The sequence below is a fragment of the Lissotriton helveticus genome, chromosome 2_1 (genome assembly GCF_964261635.1).
Source record: "Lissotriton helveticus chromosome 2_1, aLisHel1.1, whole genome shotgun sequence".
In the NCBI taxonomy this organism is placed as follows: Eukaryota; Metazoa; Chordata; class Amphibia; order Caudata; family Salamandridae; genus Lissotriton; species Lissotriton helveticus.
Genome location: NC_136059.1, coordinates 803760560 through 803781814, shown reverse-complemented (window position 1 = coordinate 803781814; position 21255 = coordinate 803760560). Strand labels below are relative to the sequence as shown.

The 21255-nt window shown below is 47.8% G+C and overlaps 1 protein-coding gene across 1 annotated transcript in view; it reads right to left on the bottom strand.

The window, feature by feature from the left end:
* The window catches only part of LVRN (laeverin), a 663539-nt gene that overhangs the window by 288753 nt on the left and 353531 nt on the right, over nucleotides 1–21255 (bottom strand). The window contains exon 12 of the mRNA XM_078675542.1: nucleotides 16296–16432. Within this exon, the coding sequence (XP_078531668.1) occupies nucleotides 16296–16432 (137 nt within the window). The remainder of the gene's footprint in view (nucleotides 1–16295; nucleotides 16433–21255) is intronic.

Sequence of the window (21255 nt, the reverse complement as noted above, 5' to 3'; positions counted from 1 at the left end):
TGCACTTACCACGAAAATCACAGCCATCCCATCTACTGGGACCTGGTACGTCTGAAGATGGTTGCGTACCGCTACGCGACTATGCTGCGCAATAGCCACCGCTGCCGCCATTACAGAATTGGAAACAAGAAAACACAAAGAATACTTTGTAGCACAACTGGGTAGTAATTCAAAGAAACCGTTTAAGTAAGAATCAAGCTTGAATAAAGACCTATTTCAAAAAATAGGTAGGTTTCACCAACACCCCGTTTTCCGGAAACGGATGTGAAGGGGTTAAGGCATGAATGATAAACTACTCGAGTGTCATGATATAAGACCACCGAAACCGTTGGGCGCCATGTTGCAGGGTTTCTGTACTCACACAGAACTGTGCACAGAGGAGTGGAACCTCGGCAAATTAGGATGTCCCAAAACTTACCTTAGCAACCAACTCACCCCTTACCGAGCTAGCTACAGTGTCTCATTGGACATATCAAACACCCAATGTTTAGACAAACCAGAACATGAACTTACAGTACCTCAGGGTACGTGGGACTCATGAACACTCTTTCGTTATATTATCATTACAAACCAGAACATGGAGTAAAGAAGACACATGTGCATTTGAAATGTTTATTTACTAATGCCGTCTTCTCAGGCGCAGTATCTTTGATAATACAAGTATACTTATTATCAGTAGCAAAATTATCAGCATAGTTACTAAGACATAAAAAGCGAATGGTGACAGCATGTTAACATGCTGTAATGAATATGAGTTAACAACACTTATATCTCACCCTCCCTAACACATATATTATATTATTAGCTAAGAAGGTCTCTTTGGGTTGTTTTAGGGCGGGCCCATACCTTAGTGTCCTAGCATGAAGGAATCACATCAGCATACACCAGCTCTCTCTGCATGTGCACCGCATCAAGTGTGTTAACAATTCTCGTGCAAAGCAATATCAATCCCGCCTCAAGCCCAAGTTGGCAAAGGCTGCACTTGTGTTATGACTATGAAAGCGTGGAGATCAGACCTCATAACAATTCCATATCGTGTTGCTCCCGAAACTCCAGCACTCTCCGTGCAGACATGGTTTACTAAACAAGACTGATATCAGAGCAATAACATATCATTCTCACATACACCACGGCAAACCACTAGGTTGAAAGCCAAGTCAACAACCAAGGGTCGTGTGCAGAAGTTGCAAGAAAGGAAAAATGGCGTCCAAATCTCAAATGTACCTATGCTAACTTAACACGATATAAGGATATATAGGAGCTATACAACAGTGCATTGACATCAGCTAATGGATGTGTTGGCCTGCACGTCCCCTGCCGAACACGTGCCCCGCCATGTTGGCGCCAGTGATACAACATTGTTGCAAATCGACCATCCGTCCCGGAACCTTGCACATGCACTTGCCGGTGTGTGAGCGTGACGGTCTGTGCACGTGCAGAAATGGGAGGTGCGAACAAGGGCAGCGTGTGCCCAATAGAATGTACCATATGCTGTGCAGCGCAACACGGGGGCAGTCATTGGCCCATTTCCAAACACGCTTCTAGGGCTGACCAATGGCTGTCGCCGTATGCCACTGACATGGCCACAGGGCCCTATAAATGTGTCATGTGCAATACCACACATTCCACGATGACCACCGACTGCTGCCTGTGACCATCACCTCCAACTGCTGCTGCGGAGCTGACCACCGACTGCTGCCTGTGACCATCACCTCCAACTGCTGCTGCGGAGCTGACCACCGACTGCTGCCTGTGACCATCACCTCCAGCTGCTGCTGCGGAGCTGACCACCGACTGCTGCCTGTGACCATCACCTCCAGCTGCTGCTGCGGAGCTGACCACCGACTGCCGCTCTAGTGCCCTACTCCGTGACCTTGCCATGTCGAGAGTCAAAGAGATCCGGTCTCGTCCCTTCACCGCCGCGGAGCTGGATGTCCTCGTGGACGGTGTGCTCCGCAACTACGGACGCCTGTACGGCGCACCCGGACAGGTGGTAAGTGCAGTGGGGGACAAGTTGGTGTGCATGAGGTGTACCATGACACCTGGGCTCTGGGATCTTGGCGGTGTGATGTGGGACCAACACATGATTCGCAATGTGCATAGCTGCTGAGAGTAACGTGTTGCCCCAATCTGTGTGACTGGCCAACTGTCCACTAACTTGCACCCTTTTGTCTCCCATCATGGTAGGTCAAGCTGCACCTTCGCAAGGATGTGTGGAGGAGCATTGCACGTGATGTACGAGCAGTGGGGGTGTCCAATAGACGACATACACACTGCCACAAACGCTGGGACGACATTTCCAGGCTGAGCAGGAAGGTAGCGGAAGTGACACTAGGGATGATTCCAAGAACGGCACGACTGGCCCGACGCTCAATGACCCCTCTCATGCACCGTATCATAGCTGTGACGCATCCTGCCCTGTCCGAGCGGTTGCGTGTGGATGACCAGCAACGTGGCGGTAAGCATACTGTCAGTGAATGTTGCTTGTGAGTGCAATGCATGTTATGTTGCCCAGACACATTAGTGACTTCCGTGAATCGTGCGTCTCGTTGCAATGCCATGTTGGTGACATTGGCGCAGTTAAAAGTCACTTTCCGGTGCGGCATGTTGAGACGGCACTCGCTAAGCAGTTGAGTGTTGATGCACATGCTGTAGTGCATGTGCACCCCATGGCAAGACTGGTGTGCAGATGTAGTTGCTCATGCCCTGTCCGCATGCTGTACATGTGGCACGGACAATGCCACTTATTTCGTGTGAGGATGACTGGTAGGGGTGGCCCGTGTGCAGGTTGGGGGATCAAAGTACATCGTCAGCAATGGCAATAGGGATTCCGTACCAGTACTGTACGTGAGTGTGGCCGTGACTTACACCTCTTTTCTGTGAATTTCAGCTTTGGCAGATGACACTCAGCCACAGACCGAGGAGATGTTTGAAGCCAATGCATCCGGATCAGACGTCGGGCACACGCAGACTGACACAGAAGGGGGCAGCGCCGGAGAGGGGGACAGGACCGTCCCGGAGGACTCGCATGTAGAGACAACATCGTCAACATCTTCCGACAGTGTTGGTGAGTCAGCACTGTTGTCACAGACTGGGAGTGGGCAATCAACACCTTTGGTCGGGACACAGCACACAGGGCCCACCCTGCCGCCAACTGCACCATGTACTGTTCGTGCACGCAGGAGTAGGGGGAGCAGAGTAGCGTTCGGTGCCGGAACCGCTGCCCCGGCCTCCGTGAGCCAAAATGCTCTTTGTGCTGAGGCTGTTGATCTGCTGCGACAGCTGTGTGTGGGGCAGACCAATATGATTAATGCTTTCCAAGACCACGATAGGAAGTTGGGGCAGGTGGTAGCTTTCATGGAAGGTATGCATGGCGATCTGGCTGCTCTACACAGGACAGTGCAGTCATTGGGGAACAGTGTGTCGTCTGCCATTGTACAGTCGCAGGGACTGGGTGCAACTTCTGTTCCACCATCTACAACACTGGATGTCTCAGGGGGGAGTCAATTGTCTGACCAGGACTCGAACACAGGTCATTGCACTAGAAGCAGCGTCAGCCAGCACGTCAAGTCTCGGAGGGCTCAGACACCATCCCCTAGGTCAGCTAAATCTGTTCACAGAGACACCGTCAGAGACAGTGGAGTACAGACACGTGATCCAATAGAGGGTTTGGGTTCAATGGCTACACATGCTGCACAGGCATCCCACACACAAGGTACTCCCAAGGCAAACCTTACTCCCAGTTCCATTGACACTACCTTGGACATGGACAGTGAGAAGAGGAAGGCACCTCATGAGAGCAGGGACACTCCCAGGGGCAGGGAGACTAGGAAGGAAGGAGCCACTCCCAAGGGCAGGGAGACTGGGAAGGAAGGAGCCACTCCCAAGGGCAGGGAGACTAGGAAGGAAGGAGCCACTCCCAAGGGCAGGGAGACTGGGAAGGAAGGAGCCACTCCCAAGGGCAGGGAGACTAGGAAGGAAGGAGCCACTCCCAAGGGCAGGGAGACTGGGAAGGAAGGAGCCACTCCCAAGGGCAGGGAGACTGGGAAGGAAGGAGCCACTCCCAAGGGCAGGGAGACTAGGAAGGAAGGAGCCACTCCCAAGGGCAGGGAGACTGGGAAGGAAGGAGCCACTCCCAAGGGCAGGGAGACTGGGAAGGAAGGAGCCACTCCCAAGGGCAGGGAGACTGGGAAGGAAGGAGCCACTCCCAAGGGCAGGGAGACTAGGAAGGAAGGAGCCACTCCCAAGGGCAGGGAGACTAGGAAGGAAGGAGCCACTCCCAAGGGCAGGGAGACTAGGAAGGAAGGAGCCACTCCCAAGGGCAGGGAGACTAGGAAGGAAGGAGCCACTCCCAAGGGCAGGGAGACTAGGAAGGAAGGAGCCACTCCCAAGGGCAGGGAGACTAGGAAGGAAGGAGCCACTCCCAAGGGCAGAGACAAGGACAGTCACAAGACATACGCACCTAAGAAGAGCACGGACACTCCCAGGGGCAGGGACACACACAGGGAGAAGGTGTGTCCTGGGGATGTGTACACCAAAGACAAGTCTGCTGCCTGGGACAGGGCACCATCCAGGGAACAGGGAAGATCCACAGACATCATTCCTCCTACGGAAATAGGACATCCAAGGGCAAAGGCATCTCCCATGGACAGTGGTGCTGTCAAGGACAGGCATACATCACCCCTTGATGCACTGCGGTTGCTGTTTTCTGGGAAACGGAATACAGATGTCTCCGCAGTGGAGTCACCCCTTACCTCCACTCCCATCAGGGCCCGTCAGGAGCGGATGGAGGTTGACCCTGTAGTAGCATCCCCCATGCCACATGTTGCAGAGCCCAGAAGGCAGCCACACAGCAAACGACAAGCTGGCTCAAGCACGTCCCCAGAGAGCATTCCCCCGCCAGCAGATGCACCTCCCATGGTGGGTGATATTTCTGCCCAGTCAGGCCCACTTGCCAGTCCTGTCCTGTCCAGGGTGCAGTCACATGTCACCAAGAAACGGAAACACACACCATTGACACATGCCCAACCCGATGTCGGCCAATTGCAACTATCCCCCGCTCCCAGAGCCACCCTGCCTCCTGGCCCATACAGCCCTGTGGCTCATCATTTCAGTGGTCCCAGTGGCGCCGCTGCAGTTGACTCGCATGTGTCAGGTAGTGGCACTGTGTCTGTTGTTTGCTGTCATGCATCATGTAGTGGCACTGTATCAGTTGTGCCTCATCCTGTATCAGGTGCTGGCAGTGTGTCTGGGTGTGTGGCGCATGTGTCGGTCACTCGGGCTGTGGCTGTGTCTCACACTCCTGTTTCAGGTGCTGGCAGTGTGTCTGGGTCTGTGGCGCATGTGTCGGTCACTCGGGCTGTGGCTGTGTCTCACACTCCTGTTTCAGGTGCTGGCAGTGTGTCTGGGTCTGTGGCGCATGTGTCGGTCACTCGGGCTGTGGCTGTGTCTCACACTCCTGTTTCAGGTGCTGGCAGTCTGTCTGGGTCTGTGGCGCATGTGTTGGTCACTCGGGCTGTGTCTGTGTCTCACACTCCTGTTTCAGGTGCTGGCAGTCTGTCTGGGTCTGTGGCCCATGTGTCGGTCACTTGGGCTGTGGCTGTGTCTCACACTCCTGTTTCAGGTGCTGGCAGTCTGTCTGGGTCTGTGGCTCACGTGTCAGTCACTACATCTGTGGCTGTGTGTCACACTACGGTTTCTGGTGCTGCCAGTCTGTCCGATGCGGGAACTTCACGCAATCCACCTGATAGTGTGATGTAAGGTGCTGTTGTCTTCACTCACATGTAATTGGACATGGTGTGTGAATTGTCCATTGTACACAGTCTTCCACTGCTGTGGACCTTGTTACGGGTTGTTGGTGATTCGTACTTGTGGTGCCTCAGATACTGCTGTATGCCCTGTGATGTACCTGCTCTGGTGTCCACACTGCCCTGTTGCTGTTCTCATACTGCTGTATGCCCTGTGATGTACTGCCTCTGATGTACCTGCTCTGGTGTCCACACTGCCCTGTTGCTGTTCTCATACTGCTGTATGCCCTGTGATGTACTGCCTCTGATGTACCTGCTCTGGTGTCCACACTGCCCTGTTGCTGTTCTCATACTGCTGTATGCCCTGTGATGTACTGCCTCTGATGTACCTGCTCTGGTGTCCACACTGCCCTGTTGCTGTTCTCATGCTGCTCTATGCCCTGTGATGTACTGCCTCTGATGGCCCTGTGCCTTGCCAAGGACTGTTGGTGCACTTAGCCCCTCTCATGTGCTGCCTCTGATGGACCTGTGCCTTGCCAAGGACTGTTGGTGCACTTAGCCCCTCTCATGTGCTGCCTCTGATGGACCTGTGCCTTGCCAAGGACTGTTGGTGCACTTAGCCCCTCTCATGTACTGCCTCTGATGTACCTGCTCTGGTGTCCACACTGCCCTGTTGCTGTTCTCATACTGCTGTATGCCCTGTGATGTACTGCCTCTGATGTACCTGCTCTGGTGTCCACACTGCCCTGTTGCTGTTCTCATACTGCTGTATGCCCTGTGATGTACTGCCTCTGATGTACCTGCTCTGGTGTCCACACTGCCCTCTTGCTGTTCTCATTCTGCTCTATGCCCTGTGATGTACTGCCTCTGATGGCCCTGTGCCTTGCCAAGGACTGTTGGTGCACTTAGCCCCTCTCATGTGCTGCCTCTGATGGACCTGTGCCTTGCCAAGGACTGTTGGTGCACTTAGCCCCTCTCATGTACTGCCTCTGATGTACCTGCTCTGGTGTCCACACTGCCCTGTTGCTGTTCTCATACTGCTGTATGCCCTGTGATGTACTGCCTCTGATGTACCTGCTCTGGTGTCCACACTGCCCTGTTGCTGTTCTCATGCTGCTCTATGCCCTGTGATGTACTGCCTCTGATGGCCCTGTGCCTTGCCAAGGACTGTTGGTGCACTTAGCCCCTCTCATGTGCTGCCTCTGATGGACCTGTGCCTTGCCAAGGACTGTTGGTGCACTTAGCCCCTCTCATGTACTGCCTCTGATGTACCTGCTCTGGTGTCCACACTGCCCTGTTGCTGTTCTCATACTGCTGTATGCCCTGTGATGTACTGCCTCTGATGTACCTGCTCTGGTGTCCACACTGCCCTGTTGCTGTTCTCATGCTGCTCTATGCCCTGTGATGTACTGCCTCTGATGGCCCTGTGCCTTGCCAAGGACTGTTGGTGCACTTAGCCCCTCTCATGTGCTGCCTCTGATGGACCTGTGCCTTGCCAAGGACTGTTGGTGCACTTAGCCCCTCTCATGTACTGCCTCTGATGTACCTGCTCTGGTGTCCACACTGCCCTGTTGCTGTTCTCATACTGCTGTATGCCCTGTGATGTACTGCCTCTGATGTACCTGCTCTGGTGTCCACACTGCCCTGTTGCTGTTCTCATGCTGCTCTATGCCCTGTGATGTACTGCCTCTGATGGCCCTGTGCCTTGCCAAGGACTGTTGGTGCACTTAGCCCCTCTCATGTGCTGCCTCTGATGGACCTGTGCCTTGCCAAGGACTGTTGGTGCACTTAGCCCCTCTCATGTGCTGCCTCTGATGGACCTGTGCCTTGCCAAGGACTGTTGGTGCACTTAGCCCCTCTCATGTACTGCCTCTGATGTACCTGCTCTGGTGTCCACACTGCCCTGTTGCTGTTCTCATACTGCTGTATGCCCTGTGATGTACTGCCTCTGATGTACCTGCTCTGGTGTCCACACTGCCCTGTTGCTGTTCTCATACTGCTGTATGCCCTGTGATGTACTGCCTCTGATGTACCTGCTCTGGTGTCCACACTGCCCATGCTCGAGCCTACACTGTGATGTTACCCCGATTATGTGTAAATAAAGTTGTCATTCATGTGTCGTGGGTTGTCGGAGTCATTCTTGCGTGTGTGATGCTGGTGTGTATTTGTTTTTCCTTCAAGGCAGTGTGTTCGGATAAATGTCTCTCCCCCCTACCTAGGTCACGACTCTTGCAGGTGCTGCCGTCCACACGACTCAGTGGTTTCCGGTACATGTGACTCCCCCCTACCTGGGTGACGACCCTTGCAGGTGGTGCCCTCCACAAGAATCAGTCGTTTCCGCTACATGCCACTCCCCCCTACCTGGGTGACGAGCCTTGCAGGTGGTGCCCTCCACACGTATCAGTCGTTTCCGCTACATGTCACTCCCCCCTCTCTACGTCACGTCCCTTGCAGGTACTCCTCACCAGGCAGCGAAATGTTTGTAGCCTACCTGCGTCGTCCTCGATGGTGGGCCAAGACTAGGACGTGGTGGATCGCGTAGAGTATCGGGTATGCGTGTAGTGCAGGGTCCATGTCGGCGAGCGGCTCGTGGTGGGTATGGTCGCTGTGGTGAATCCGCTGTGTTCAGGCAGGTTGTTTTTCCGCAGCGCTTTTATGTGTATTTTCCGCTATCTTGATTTGGTGGACGGGCGTAGACGTCAGTCCGTACGGCGGCGTATCTGGATTGGTTACGTCTGCTTTTGACCTCTATTTGCTATCCTGATCTGGCGGACGGAGTGTCCGCGACGGGCGGACGGAGAATAGGCATGTTCCGCATACTCCGGTGCTGCGGAGGCACTTCCGTCCGCCATCCTAATGACCCCCTATGTGTGGTTTTAGTGATACTGTGTAACTGTTCAAGTAAATATTTATAGAGAGAGTTATAAACTATTGATAAACTTATTCTGTTCAAACTATGTTGAATGTGTAAATAGTTATTGCTGTGATTTACTTTGTTCCTCATCCTGGTTTAGGTGGGTCCTGCCATCTACACTTCATTTCAATGTTTTGTATGTATATAACTTTTCAATGAGAATATCTCATTGGTGTAAAAGGGGAAGGTGTGTGATATCCTGGTATCCAAGGATACCTGGAACGTGATGTGGTGGAATGCACTATTTAAGGTTCTGAGACCGGCAGTTGGTTGTTGGTAGAACGGGGCTGGATGGTGGATGAGGCGTTGCTCCATATACCTAAATAAAACAAGCTTAACATAAGGAGTGACCACATAGCGTCTTTACACGCCTAGTGCATAATAAATTGTCAGCAGTTTGTTTACCTCATTCTGGATGCACTACTCTCTAACTCTCTGAGCTGACCTTCTTGTTAAAAAGTCCAAGGGAAGGAAATATTTCGTGGTGATTGCAAACACTGTTTGCTGGGGTACTCGGTGCACCAATTTTAGTTTATGTATGTTGGCCTTTCAACGTTGAATTGAAGTGAAAAAATTATATTTCCTCACAGCTGAACCAAAACAGTCCTAAATGTGGCATCTCAACAAAGTCGGATCATGCCTTTAAAAAAGTATTAGTATAATTATTATTGTACGTTGTAGTAGCGGTACATTTTAATAATAAATGACAAGTTCTGACATCTGTGAAAAAGTGGTAACAGGAAAAAACTCGCACACGGGACAGCAATCCTAGGAGACACATTCTCCACTCTATCTAGGTGCCTTAATTCACTAACAGGTGCATTTTCACAAAATAATGCACAGCCTCTACATAAAACAGCCACATCTTTTCAAGCCTCGTGCTCACTATTGACAACAGTGCAGTGCCTATTTTATTGTGCTATTATGTAGAATATTATGCCCCCATGATGAACATGTTAAAAATAATCTAGACCTTGTGGTTCTCTTTGTGTATAAGGCAACGAATTGGATATTTTGGGCATTATGTGGCACATAAAACCCGTCCCTTCGACAGACGTGTTCTTTAAATGATGTTGGTGGTGTATAATCTGGATTCTTGACAGGCGTATGGCATGGTTTCCTAAATGTAGGATGTTTATAATCTGAAGGTACATTAACGCTTTGTTTTACACATATGTAAAGCTGTGTATGACTCTGCTTTCGGTTAGGTTCAGTGCTTTAAATGGGAAAAAATAAGTGCGGGTACTCATTAAAATGAGCTCGAGGTGTAGTGGGGGGTGGCGCTAGGGGGAGGGGCTAAGGGCAAGACACGATGATACTTAACAACATCTATATTAGTTGCAGCACATACCAAAACACATGCGAAATGTGTTTATATAAACATAGCAGATTAATTAATTACACAAAATGAAAGAAAAATGCGATAATATGTTAACATTCCATTTCTTTGCAATAGTTGCACCTTCTTAATGTCATACTGTTAATTGCTGTTTGCCACAATACTATATATTTTTGAGCATGCGAGTAGGAAGAAACTGAAAATACCCCCACGTCGCACCAAAGCTCTTATGCACAAAGCAAATGAATGATGATACCATTCGGCTATTAGGGTGGGACCCCAATGATGAAGCATGTCACTAACTAGGTTGGTGAGTGAGGGGTCTTCTTAAAAAGGAGAACTTTTCCCCCTCCTTTGTACACCTCTCTTCACACCGCGTGGACATCTTTTTGTCTTCAGGGTATACTCCTTCATTTGTTTGATATACCAAGCAAATGAAGCAACTCATCATGACCCTCCCCAGTAGATATCGCTTGTCTCTTACATCAATCTATCCATTCATCCTTTCATCCTACCATTTACCTGCTGATGTCCACCATTTAACCTTTACATTTTATCGTCTCTTCAGTCTTTCATCCATCATTCAGTTTTTCACCATTCCGTCTATCCACCCTTCATATCTAAACCTATCCATCCATCCATCAATCCATCTCCAAACCTAGGCATTCATGCTTTCACTCATCCATCTCTTCATCCACCATTTCCCTCATCCATCAATCCTTTCGCTCATCCATCCATCAACCCTTTCACTTCTTCATTCCATCCACCCTTTCACTCAATCCCTCCTTTCACTCATCCATCATCCACCCTTTCATCCATCCTCCCTACCTTTCATTCATCCATCCAATCTTTCACTTATCCACCCATCATCTGCCCTTTTATCCAATCATTCACCCTCTTTCACCCATGCATGCTTTCACTCATCCATCCATTCATCCATCCATCCATCTTTACATCTACCCTTGCTCACTCATCCATCCACTCACTCATCCACTCACCCACCAACCCTCCCTGTTACGTTATTTATGAATCTTTGTCGCATAGCAGAGAGTGTCATGATTCTTTCACTTTTTTCTTACAAAAACAGGCATACACACAAACATAGCAGACAGACAAAAGACTCAGGTATGATACAAGCCATCTTTTCTCTTCACCTACCATGGCTTTTTTAATTGCCATCAGGGCCGGGCTGGCCGTAGCATGATTGCCACTGCCAGGGGACTGACATGATTCCTGTGCTTGCACAAACGCACAGGATAGTGTGAATGTGATTGACAGCACAGGGCCTGAATGGACCCTGCTCTGTCAAGCACAGTGTGATGGTGAGCACCCGGACATTATTCAAATGAGCTCTGTTGAATAGCTCAGATCGGGGCTACAGAAGCGGCGCCTTGGCTGCCAGAGACACATTCCACTCGTGCTCACCAGCACAGCTAATGAGACTACCCTTTCATGAGTACCGGTACTCTCCAGGTCAGTAGAGAAGTGCCGGTACTCAGAGTGATAAATTAAAGAAGTGCCGGTACTCAGTAGCGGTGAGTACCGGCCCATTTAAAGCACTGACTTGTGCTATATAGGGGTGGGCGATAAATTCAGCTTCGCCGGCAGAGTTTTGCCCACTCCGTGTTCTGCCAAAACTCTGCCTTTGCGTCTCCTAGTGCGATGCAACGTCATCCGGTAAGATTTTTCAACATAGGTGGCTGCAGGCAGTGGTACCCATTTGCATTGAGAAAGCTGCTGCTCTAGTAGAAAATCTACTCAAGTGGCAGGAAAAGAAGCAGCGCTCTATTGGCACGTTGTGTGGTCCCGTTCAGGATGATTTTGCATCACAATACAAGCTCCTGGTGCTAAAAATCACCATGAGCAGTGCAACGTCCCGATTTCCTCCAACTCCTGGAACTCTGCGGAATCTCTAAGAGTTTTTATGTAACTCTGCGGAGTGAAACTCTGCAAGTTCCGCTCACCCCTAGTGTTATACACTTGTTTGGTGTGTGTGGCGAGCATCATATCAGTGTATGTCTATGTCAGTATGTGGTCTGTGCATGGATCTGTGTGATGGCTTTCAGTTTTTTGTCTGTGAGCAACAACTTTTTATTACTCATGTCTAGATTTGAGCTCCACACTGATGGCTGACCTCAGTGACCTATGCCTAATAGTGGAGTAACACAAAATGATGGGGCCGACCAGTAAAAGGTGATGTGGGACCCACAACCAGATCAAATATAATAAGTGCTATATTCCAAAATCAATATACAAAACACTTAGAATATCTCTAGGAACAAAGAATTGGAGAATAGAGTCGACGTTTCGGTCTTCTGTGGTATAAATCCTTCAGACCATCTTCAGGACAATGAGATAATGATAATGTATTAAAAGAAAGGACCCTTGTATTGGACAATTCGGTGCAGAATCAGCTTGTCAGCTTCGAAGAAGGAGAGGAACGTAACTTCTCGATACTCTAATTTTCAACAACAAATACAAAACATATCTGATGATTTCTCTTTAAAGTTCATGATTGAGAATGTTGAGGTAACGCTCCTCTATACAAAAAAGGAGGCAAGCCATTATCTCATTGTCCTGAAGATGGTCTGAAGGATTTATACCACAGAAGACCGAAACGTCGAATCTATTCTCCAATTCCTTGTTCCTAAAGATATTCTGTGTTTTGTATATTGATTTTGGAATATAGCACTTATTATATTTGATCTGGAATGGATGTTTTAGACATATGAAGTATAGGTTTTTATGAAGAATTGCCTTTTTCATGTGTCTGTATGAGATTCATTTTCACTATGATTGTATCCTTTTCTACATGATTTATTATAAGAAAATACATGAATTTTTGATTCAAAATAAAGTACAGATGATATATGACGATCTTCTAAAAGCTCAGGGACTCCAGTCTACTATTACACTCAATGCAGAGGATGTCTAGCCGGTGACGCAATGTAAACTCTCCTGTTTCCCTGAATTGGTAAACAGGGAGGTGCAAGAGCAGCTCCTCTCTATAAAATCAGGCTCTCCAAGTGACCCCTGCCCCCCTGCCATCATGCATCTAGCCCCTAAGAAGATTTGCAAAACGTTGACGCCCCTTATCAACCAAGCACTGACAACGGGATCATAGCCGGCTCGGTGGAAACAAGCGGCCATTAGGCCCTTATTAAAAAAAAAAAAACCTAAACCCGGAGGCTTTAAAGAACTACCGCCCGATTGCAGGATTACCGATGGTGGCGAAGGTCATTGAGAAATCAATGAACAAAGTGCTGGGTGATTATTTAAACGCTAACAAGCCATTAGACCCAACTCAACATGGCTTTCGCGCCTGCCATTCCACTCAATCGGCTCTGATTGTTGCAACTGAGGAAATTCGGCGGGTGGTTGACGAAGGGGGTAGGGCGGCCCTCATACTCCTAACCTATCGGCTGCATTTGACACCGTGAATCACACGGTGTTAGTGCAACGGCTGAAGGATCTGGGGGTTGAGGACACTGCCCTTTCCCTGCTCACCTCCTTTCTGGAGGGGAGAGAGCAAAGGCTGGTTTGGGATGGACTAGAGTCCAAGAGTTTCCATCTTCCTTGCGGTGTCCCTCAGGGATCATCCCTATCCCCCATACTTTTCAACATATATGTCACCCCGTTAGCAAGGCTCATCAAAAGACATGGTTTCGTGTTGGTATCCTACGCTGATGACTCACAGCTTGTTATCTCCATTGGTAAACAGCCTGAGGTCACAGCTGCTAAATTCCACGCTTGCATATCTGAGATCATGGTCTGGATGAACCACAATTTCCTGAAGATCAACACAGACAAAACGGAGGTGATAGAATTTGGAGGGGGACCCCCGTATGGAACAACTCATGGTGGCCAGTTGAGGCTGGGAAATGCCCGGTCCCGGTTTCTAAGGTTAGGAACTTGGGGGTCATTTTTGATGATAAGCTAAACTTCTCAGCCCAGGTTAATAGCCTGACATCGTCCTGTTTCTTTCTCCTAAAAACTTTAAGAAAGATCTTTCCATTCATCTCGCAGGATCTACAGAAAACGGTGATGGTGAGCCTTTTTCTCTCCAAATTAGACTACTGCAACGCCTTGTTCATGGGCATAGACAGAATGCAGATGGGAAAGCTTCAGTCCCTTCAGAATGCGGCAGCCAGGTTGCTTCTGAAAATTCCGAGGGGCTGCCCCACTTCATCAGGCATTAAATCATTGCACTGGCTACCAGTACAGCAGCGGGTTGACTTCAAGGCCTTGTGCTTGGTTCATAAGGCAGTTTATGGAGGGGGTGCCGATGAAGTTTTCAAGCTATTCACGCCTTATGCTCCCCCTCGCCTTTTGAGATCCACCAATTTAGGACTTCTTAAAACCTTCAGAGTCAAACGAGCCAGATGGGGAGGTAGGACACTATCCAACAGAGCAGCACATCTGTGGAACAGACTACCTCTGGACATGAGATTTCAACCAAACACAAGGCTGTTTAGGAAGAGTCTGAAGACGCTGCTCTTTGTAACTTAGGCTGGCTCAGGTTGTAGCTTTCAGGATTTGGTTTCACACACATTAGCGCCAAGACGCCACGGCAATCGAGCGCTTTACAAACATTAAAATAGAAATAGAAAATAGAAATCTTACGATATTCCTGTGTTTATTCCTTTTTTCTTTGTTGATTGAATCAATTGTTGCATGATTGTAGAACTGCTCGAAGTCATTACGTCATAGCTTCAAGATTGTGTTCAACTGAACTGTATCAATTTGCTACATATAAGTTAGATACAATCATTCAAGTGAAATCCCTTGTTGTCATCAAGAATGCCGCACACTGGGGAGTGAGAAAAGAGATATTTTCTCCTGGTTGATTTGTGGACTCGAAAGAAAACCCATTGCCGATGAAGGGTGACCTATTGCTCACTGAGTAACCTAATGTGAATGACAACTCGAAGCAAGCCGTGGTTAAAGGGGCTGCATCATGGTTTGATTGAATGAGTCTGAAGAGACAGCTAGATCTGTCTCTAGCTCAGACCTACAAAACCACAGAGACCCATTATATTTACACGGGAGCTAAAAATTGCTCCTGCATGGCCACTCTGCTTAGCAGCTCAACATAAACCTTAACAGCCAACTCTTTTTTTTAATACTCATCTGGGCTTATTTACAAGCCCCTTGCGCCACCCGTACGTCATTTTTCCCATGTTAAAAATTACGCAAAAGTGGCGCATGGGGCTTGTAAATTTACAAGCCCTATCGTTTCTATCTTTACATATTATCGAATGTGACTAGAGAGCATATTTACAAGGGCATTGTGCCACAGGAACATCACTTTTAACAACATTGCTGTGGTGCAATGCCCTGCTCCATAGGTGCATAGTGGCATATTTTTATGGCTTAACGCTGCTTTGTAAATATGGTACCCTTTCACATAGGTATCTGCGTGAAAGGGGTGTGCAATGGGTGTTGCTGGGGGCATTCCACTGCAACACCCATTGCTTTTTGACTCAGCCTCAGTTTCACAAGGATGTGTAAATCTGAGGTAGCGCCAAAAATGAACGCCATGGAAGAGCAGGCGTAAGAATGGCAATAGAAGGAGAAATACTTTTATTTCTCCTTGTTTTTGCTTTTTCTATGTGTGTTGCATTGTGCAGCATGCATAGAAAGAACAAAACGCCATGAATGATTGTTTATGTGCAGGAAGGGTTACCTTCCTGCATATAAACAATCAATAAATAATGGTGATTTGTTACCTCTATGTGTGCTGTTGCTATTTCTATGTGTGCTGCACTCTGCAACACACATAGAAGTAACACATCACCATTATTGATTGTTTATATGCAGGATGGGGCACTTTCCTGCACATAAACAATAATTTGCTTCAATGTGGGCACCCTTCATTGGCGCTAGGCAGCTAATTTTAGTGCCAGCACTAGGGAAAATACAGGGGCGCGCCGTATTGTTGTAATTACGGTGCATCCTTGCGTTTCAGAAATGTTGGAGTCCTGCGCTGTCAAATTTGGCGCATCTCGGCGCGCCAACATTTCCTTGTACATATGCCTCTAGGTTTTATGGCAAGTGCTTCAAAGGGATATATGAACGTTAGGGTGGCTTGGTTGGGGCTGTTTTGTGAGACAATGTTTTGGAATTCTGGACACTGACTAGAAGTTAATGCTATTTCCTGGATCTAATGTATGGAAAATGGAGATTTAATTTCTGTCAGTCCCATCAGAGCACTTTCTATCTTTAAGAACGACAATATGAAATATATGAATTAGCTAAAGTTGCAAAAAAAGAACATAAATAAGCAGGGCCTCACCTTGGGATCTTTTTCCAGCTGCTGAATTATTCTCTCCCAGTTCTGCTGATCATAATTAGTTCGATAGTACCCAGTCACATTGACATTTAAAATAATCCATTCATGTTCCGAAAATAGCTGCATTTCAGGAAATACTTCTAGAAATGGGACATAAGGAAGGGATCCTTATTTAAATGTATTTAACGACATGACATAATATTTATAGTTAAATATAGTTTTTTGTCAGTGTTTTGTAGCAGTGTGTACATCTAAAGTTATATATAGATGAAATAAAACAAACAGTAGAATTCATGGCAATGAGGTTTTAGGAGCTGATTTATAATTTGGCAGGCGGAGGTTTGGCAGTCAGGGTGATAGAGGAATTTACTCCATTGCCTTTACTGCACCTGCCAGATTATGAAATGAACACCAAACTGGCGGTCATTTCTTAAAGCATTGCCAGGAACCGCAATAACGGAGGTTCGTGTCAATGCTGTTTGCAGTTTGAGGCACGGCTCCATCAAGCATGATGGAATTGTACGGCAAACCGGTTATCTTTGTTATTTTGTAAAAAAAATTCCCAAAGTAGAATTTTCTTTTTGAAAAGTAAAAAGAAAAAGATCTTTTGCCATGGACAGTTTTATTGCCTCTTATCACCAGGGTTTATCCTCGTGGTGATGGGCAGTGAAATGTAACCTCTAATTCGGCCCATCTAAACTAAGTGGCCGAAATTAGAAGTCAACCTCCGACAGCCCTTACTCCATCAGGACATGGAGAGGTTTCATTATGGCAGAGATGGAGTAGTCTCCTCTGTGATTAAATTAAATGCCTGGCCACTTTTAAATTGGGCAGGCAGAACACAGTCTTGGCACTATGGATACTGGCTGTTGCAATGGAGAATTCATACCGCCAGGATATGTCAGGCCTTTAGTCATAACTGTAAAGTCTTGCTAACAATCATGAGAGAAATGCATGGTGGGGCAGAAAATTAGGGACAACGGGAGACAGCCATGACAACGTGGGCTTTACACCGCGCTGCCATTACGACGCTGCCATCACAACGCAAGTCGTTACCGCGATTTGCGCTGGAGGGCGCTCTTGGCAAAGGAATAGTTTTATTTTCTATACCACACCTTCCCTACTGTTACGTGGGCTGGAGTTGGAATAGAAAATTAAACTATTCCACAATCCAAGGCCTACAGCGGAAGTCGTTGTAACAACTTGCGTTGTAATGGATGCGTCGTAATGGCAGTGCGGGGTAAAGCCCACGTTGTCATGACATACATCTAGGACAACACCTAGAAAAAAGCTTACAATAAAGGCCCATGGGCCGTATCATACAAAGCAAGTGCTAATTTAAGGGAAGCTCTGTGCTAGGATTGTTGGCTGGCTTGTGCCTTAAATAGATGAACAGCTCAAGCAGCAACAATGGTAAATCGTTGCTTTTCATGCAAACTTTCAAGGCACGTGGTGATTTTGGAAGGCAATGTTACAGCATCGGTGAAGTATTTAAAGTACAGAACTGAACATATTGCAACAAAATGTACAAAGCAACATCAAAATGTAATTTAAACATAACAGAGCGCATCACAACAAAATAGAACCTCAAAATAGAACCTAACACAATCATACCACCAACAATCACAGCACACACAACAAAACTAAATCACAAGCAATAATGCAGCACAAAACACAGCACCACCAAAAATAACAGAACACATCACCACCACAACAAAAAACGTTCTTGCTACACATTACCAGCGCCAGGATCCTTTAATTTTTATTAAGGTAGCAAAAGGTGTGTGGAGCAAGCACTGCCTTACTTATTGCCACGACTAAGCCTGGGTGGTTAACTCTTCGTTTGCGGAGTTTGCAAAGTTTTCCATACTCTGCACTCTGGGGGGCACGCGGAGATCCGAAAAACTCCTCTCCACGTAACGGAGCAGAGTTTTTTCCTTGCTCGCAGTCACCACGTCAAGTTCTAGAGCAAGGAAAATCCACTTGCTGAGATTTCTCAAGGCGGACAGTCGGATCTTTGAACACCGGTGGTCATGGATGGTCGTGACCGCCCACGTTGAGAAACCTTCCGTTTACGTTGAGAAAACTGCAGCTCAAGTAGAAAATCTACTCGAGCGGCAGAAAAGAGGTAGCGCTCTCTTGTGCTCTGCATGGTGCTGTTCGTGCTGATGTTACAGAGCATTTATTTATTTATATTTATTTATTTATAACAACATTTGTAAAGCGCGAACGACGGCCCTAGGGCATCTCGGCGCTAGATAACTGCTGTGTTTAACCCACGGAGGTGTTGATGTACAAAGGTTAGGGGAATCAGAGATTGAAAAGCCAAGTTTTGAGGTTTTTTCGGAAAGACCAGAGGGAGGTACTGGTCTTAATTGAAAGAGGGAGAGTGTTCCACAATTTCGGTGCAGCTACTAGGAATCTTCTGTCACCCCAGTTGACAGTTTTAGTTCGGGGGACCACCAGGTCAGAGGAGTTGGAGGAGCGCAGTGTTCTGGGAGGGCAGTAGGGAGTTAGGTTTTGAGTGAAAAACACTGGTCCGGTATTATGTAAGGCCTTATAGATCAGACACAATGCCTTGAACCTAATCCTCTTTTTCACCGGGAGCCAGTGAAGTTGTCTTATAATTGGTGAGACCGGTTGGTATTTAGGGATGCGCCCTAGAAGCCTAGCGGCTGCATTCTGGATAACCTGCATTTTGGCTAGCACTCTCTCCTGGGCACCTAGAAACAAGGCGTTGCAGTAATCTAGGGTGGAGAGAACCAGGGCGCTCACCAATGTTTTGGCGAGATGTTCAGGTACAAAGTGCAGAATTTTCTTAATGAGCCGTAGTTTGTAAAAGGCTGAGGAGGAAATCTGGTTGGCATGAGGTAAGAAGTTCAGTCGATTGTCGAACAGGACACCCAGGTTCCTAACCTTATCAACCGGGTCTGGAGGCTGGCCCATAGATGACGGCCACCATAAAGAGGACCAGTCCGGGGAGAGATTGCCGAAAATTACAACTTCTGATTTATCAGAGTTTAATTTCAGGCAATTGTGGGCCATCCAACTACCAATTGCCTGCATGCCCTGATTGAGCATGTTGGCTTTTTGTGGCCCATCGTTCTTAACTGCTAGGACCAGTTGGGTGTCGTCTGCGTAGGACGTCAGGCTCATCCCGTGTGCCCTGATGACTTTGGCTAGGTCCGACACATAAATGTTAAAGAGTGTCGGACTGAGGGATGAGCCCTGGGGAACTCCACAAGGTATTGACAGGGGGGAGGATTCGAAAGGTCCCACAGTGACAACCTGGGTCCTGTTAGCTAGGAAGGAGGCAATGAGATTTTTGGCATTGCCTCGGATCCCTATACTCTCGACACGGTCGACCAAGGTGGTATGGTCGACCGTGTCGAAAGCCGCCGATAGGTCCAGTAGGATCAGGATGGCTGAGCCTCCCGCATCCCGGATGGATCTAATGTCATCTGCCGCTTTGACCAGGGCGGTCTCAGTTCCGTGATATCGGCGGAAGCCATACTGCGATTCGTCCAGCCTTTTGTTCTCCTCGATAAAGAAGGAGAGTTGGGTGTTCATAATTTTTTCCACGATTTTCGCTAATAGTGGCAGACTAGCAATGGGCAGGTAAATTTTAAGTTCTTCTTTATCAAGGGTGGGTTTCTTGAGGAGTGGTTTTATGAGTGTTTTCTTTAAGGTATCCGGGTAGGAACCTGTGGAAAACATGGAGTTGCAGATCTCAGTTATGGATGGAAGAACTACATCCATGATAGGCCGCATAACCTTCAAAGGACAAGGGTCCCAGGCCGACCCCGATTTAATGGAAGATATGGTGTTTAGTACCTGAGAGCAGGTCACCTTTTCGAACTGGTGAAAAACTGGTCCATCGAGCTGAATAGAGGCCCTATGGGATTGGGTAGCGGTATTGGCAAAGATTCGATAAATATCATCAACTTTGCTAAAGAAAAATGTGGACAAAGCATCGCAGAGAGCTTGAGACGGGGGGGAGTAAGGTCAACAGAAGAGCCTGCTAACTGTTTGGTAGTCTCATATAGGCATTTATTTGAGTTTTGTGCGGTTTCTATTTTATGACAATAATACTTTTTCTTGGCGTCTATGATGAGATTTTTGTATATGGCTACCGATTCTTTGTACAGGGATTTAGATTCCTGGGTGTAGTCTTTCCGCCAGTGTCTCTCTCTGTTTCGACACTGTTGCTTTTGTGTGCGTAGTTCGTCCGTATACCATGGGGCCGAGGGGGTAGATCTATTACGTGATCGTTGCTTGACTTGGACCAGATCTTTAGCTGCTGAACTGACCCAGTTGTAAAATTGGGACGTAGCAGTATTGGGGTCAGTAGATAACGAGGGGGTGGTATCTATGAGCATGACCAACACCTGGGGCTGAAAATCAACGTGAACCACATGACCAAAAGCACTCCGACGCTTGTGGAACTCCGCATAGCACAGTGCAGTTTTTTAGTCACTTCGTGGAGTTCCTCATAGCAGAACTCCGCAAACTCCACCCAGGCCTACCTCGGACATGAAATAGCACTATTCACAAATGTTTTGCATGGCCCATGTCTTCAAGTGCTTTTAGATAGCCCAGTATGGTTAAGAACTACGGAGGCACACATATTCTTTACAAATTCACTTGACTTCTTCCACAAAAAGTTCATGTGGTCAAATTAAAAAAAACTGCATATTAGAAACGTGTTCAAAGGCACCCAAACATATTGGAAGAGGGATCTATTTAGTGCAAGGGATCACTGCTTGCTCTCACTGAGTTGTTTCGCATTGGAAACCCTTTTTAGGTCTCGCCTAGCGGCGCAGCACATGAGCTGCTCGCTCTGCGAGATCTATTGTCGTCTGGTTGCTTTTGGAAGAGGGGTGGAAGCTCCGCCTCTGCTTTTCCTTGGCATGCGTCACACTTTATGTTAAACGCGCACTTTTGATTTGCAGTGAGGCTTTTT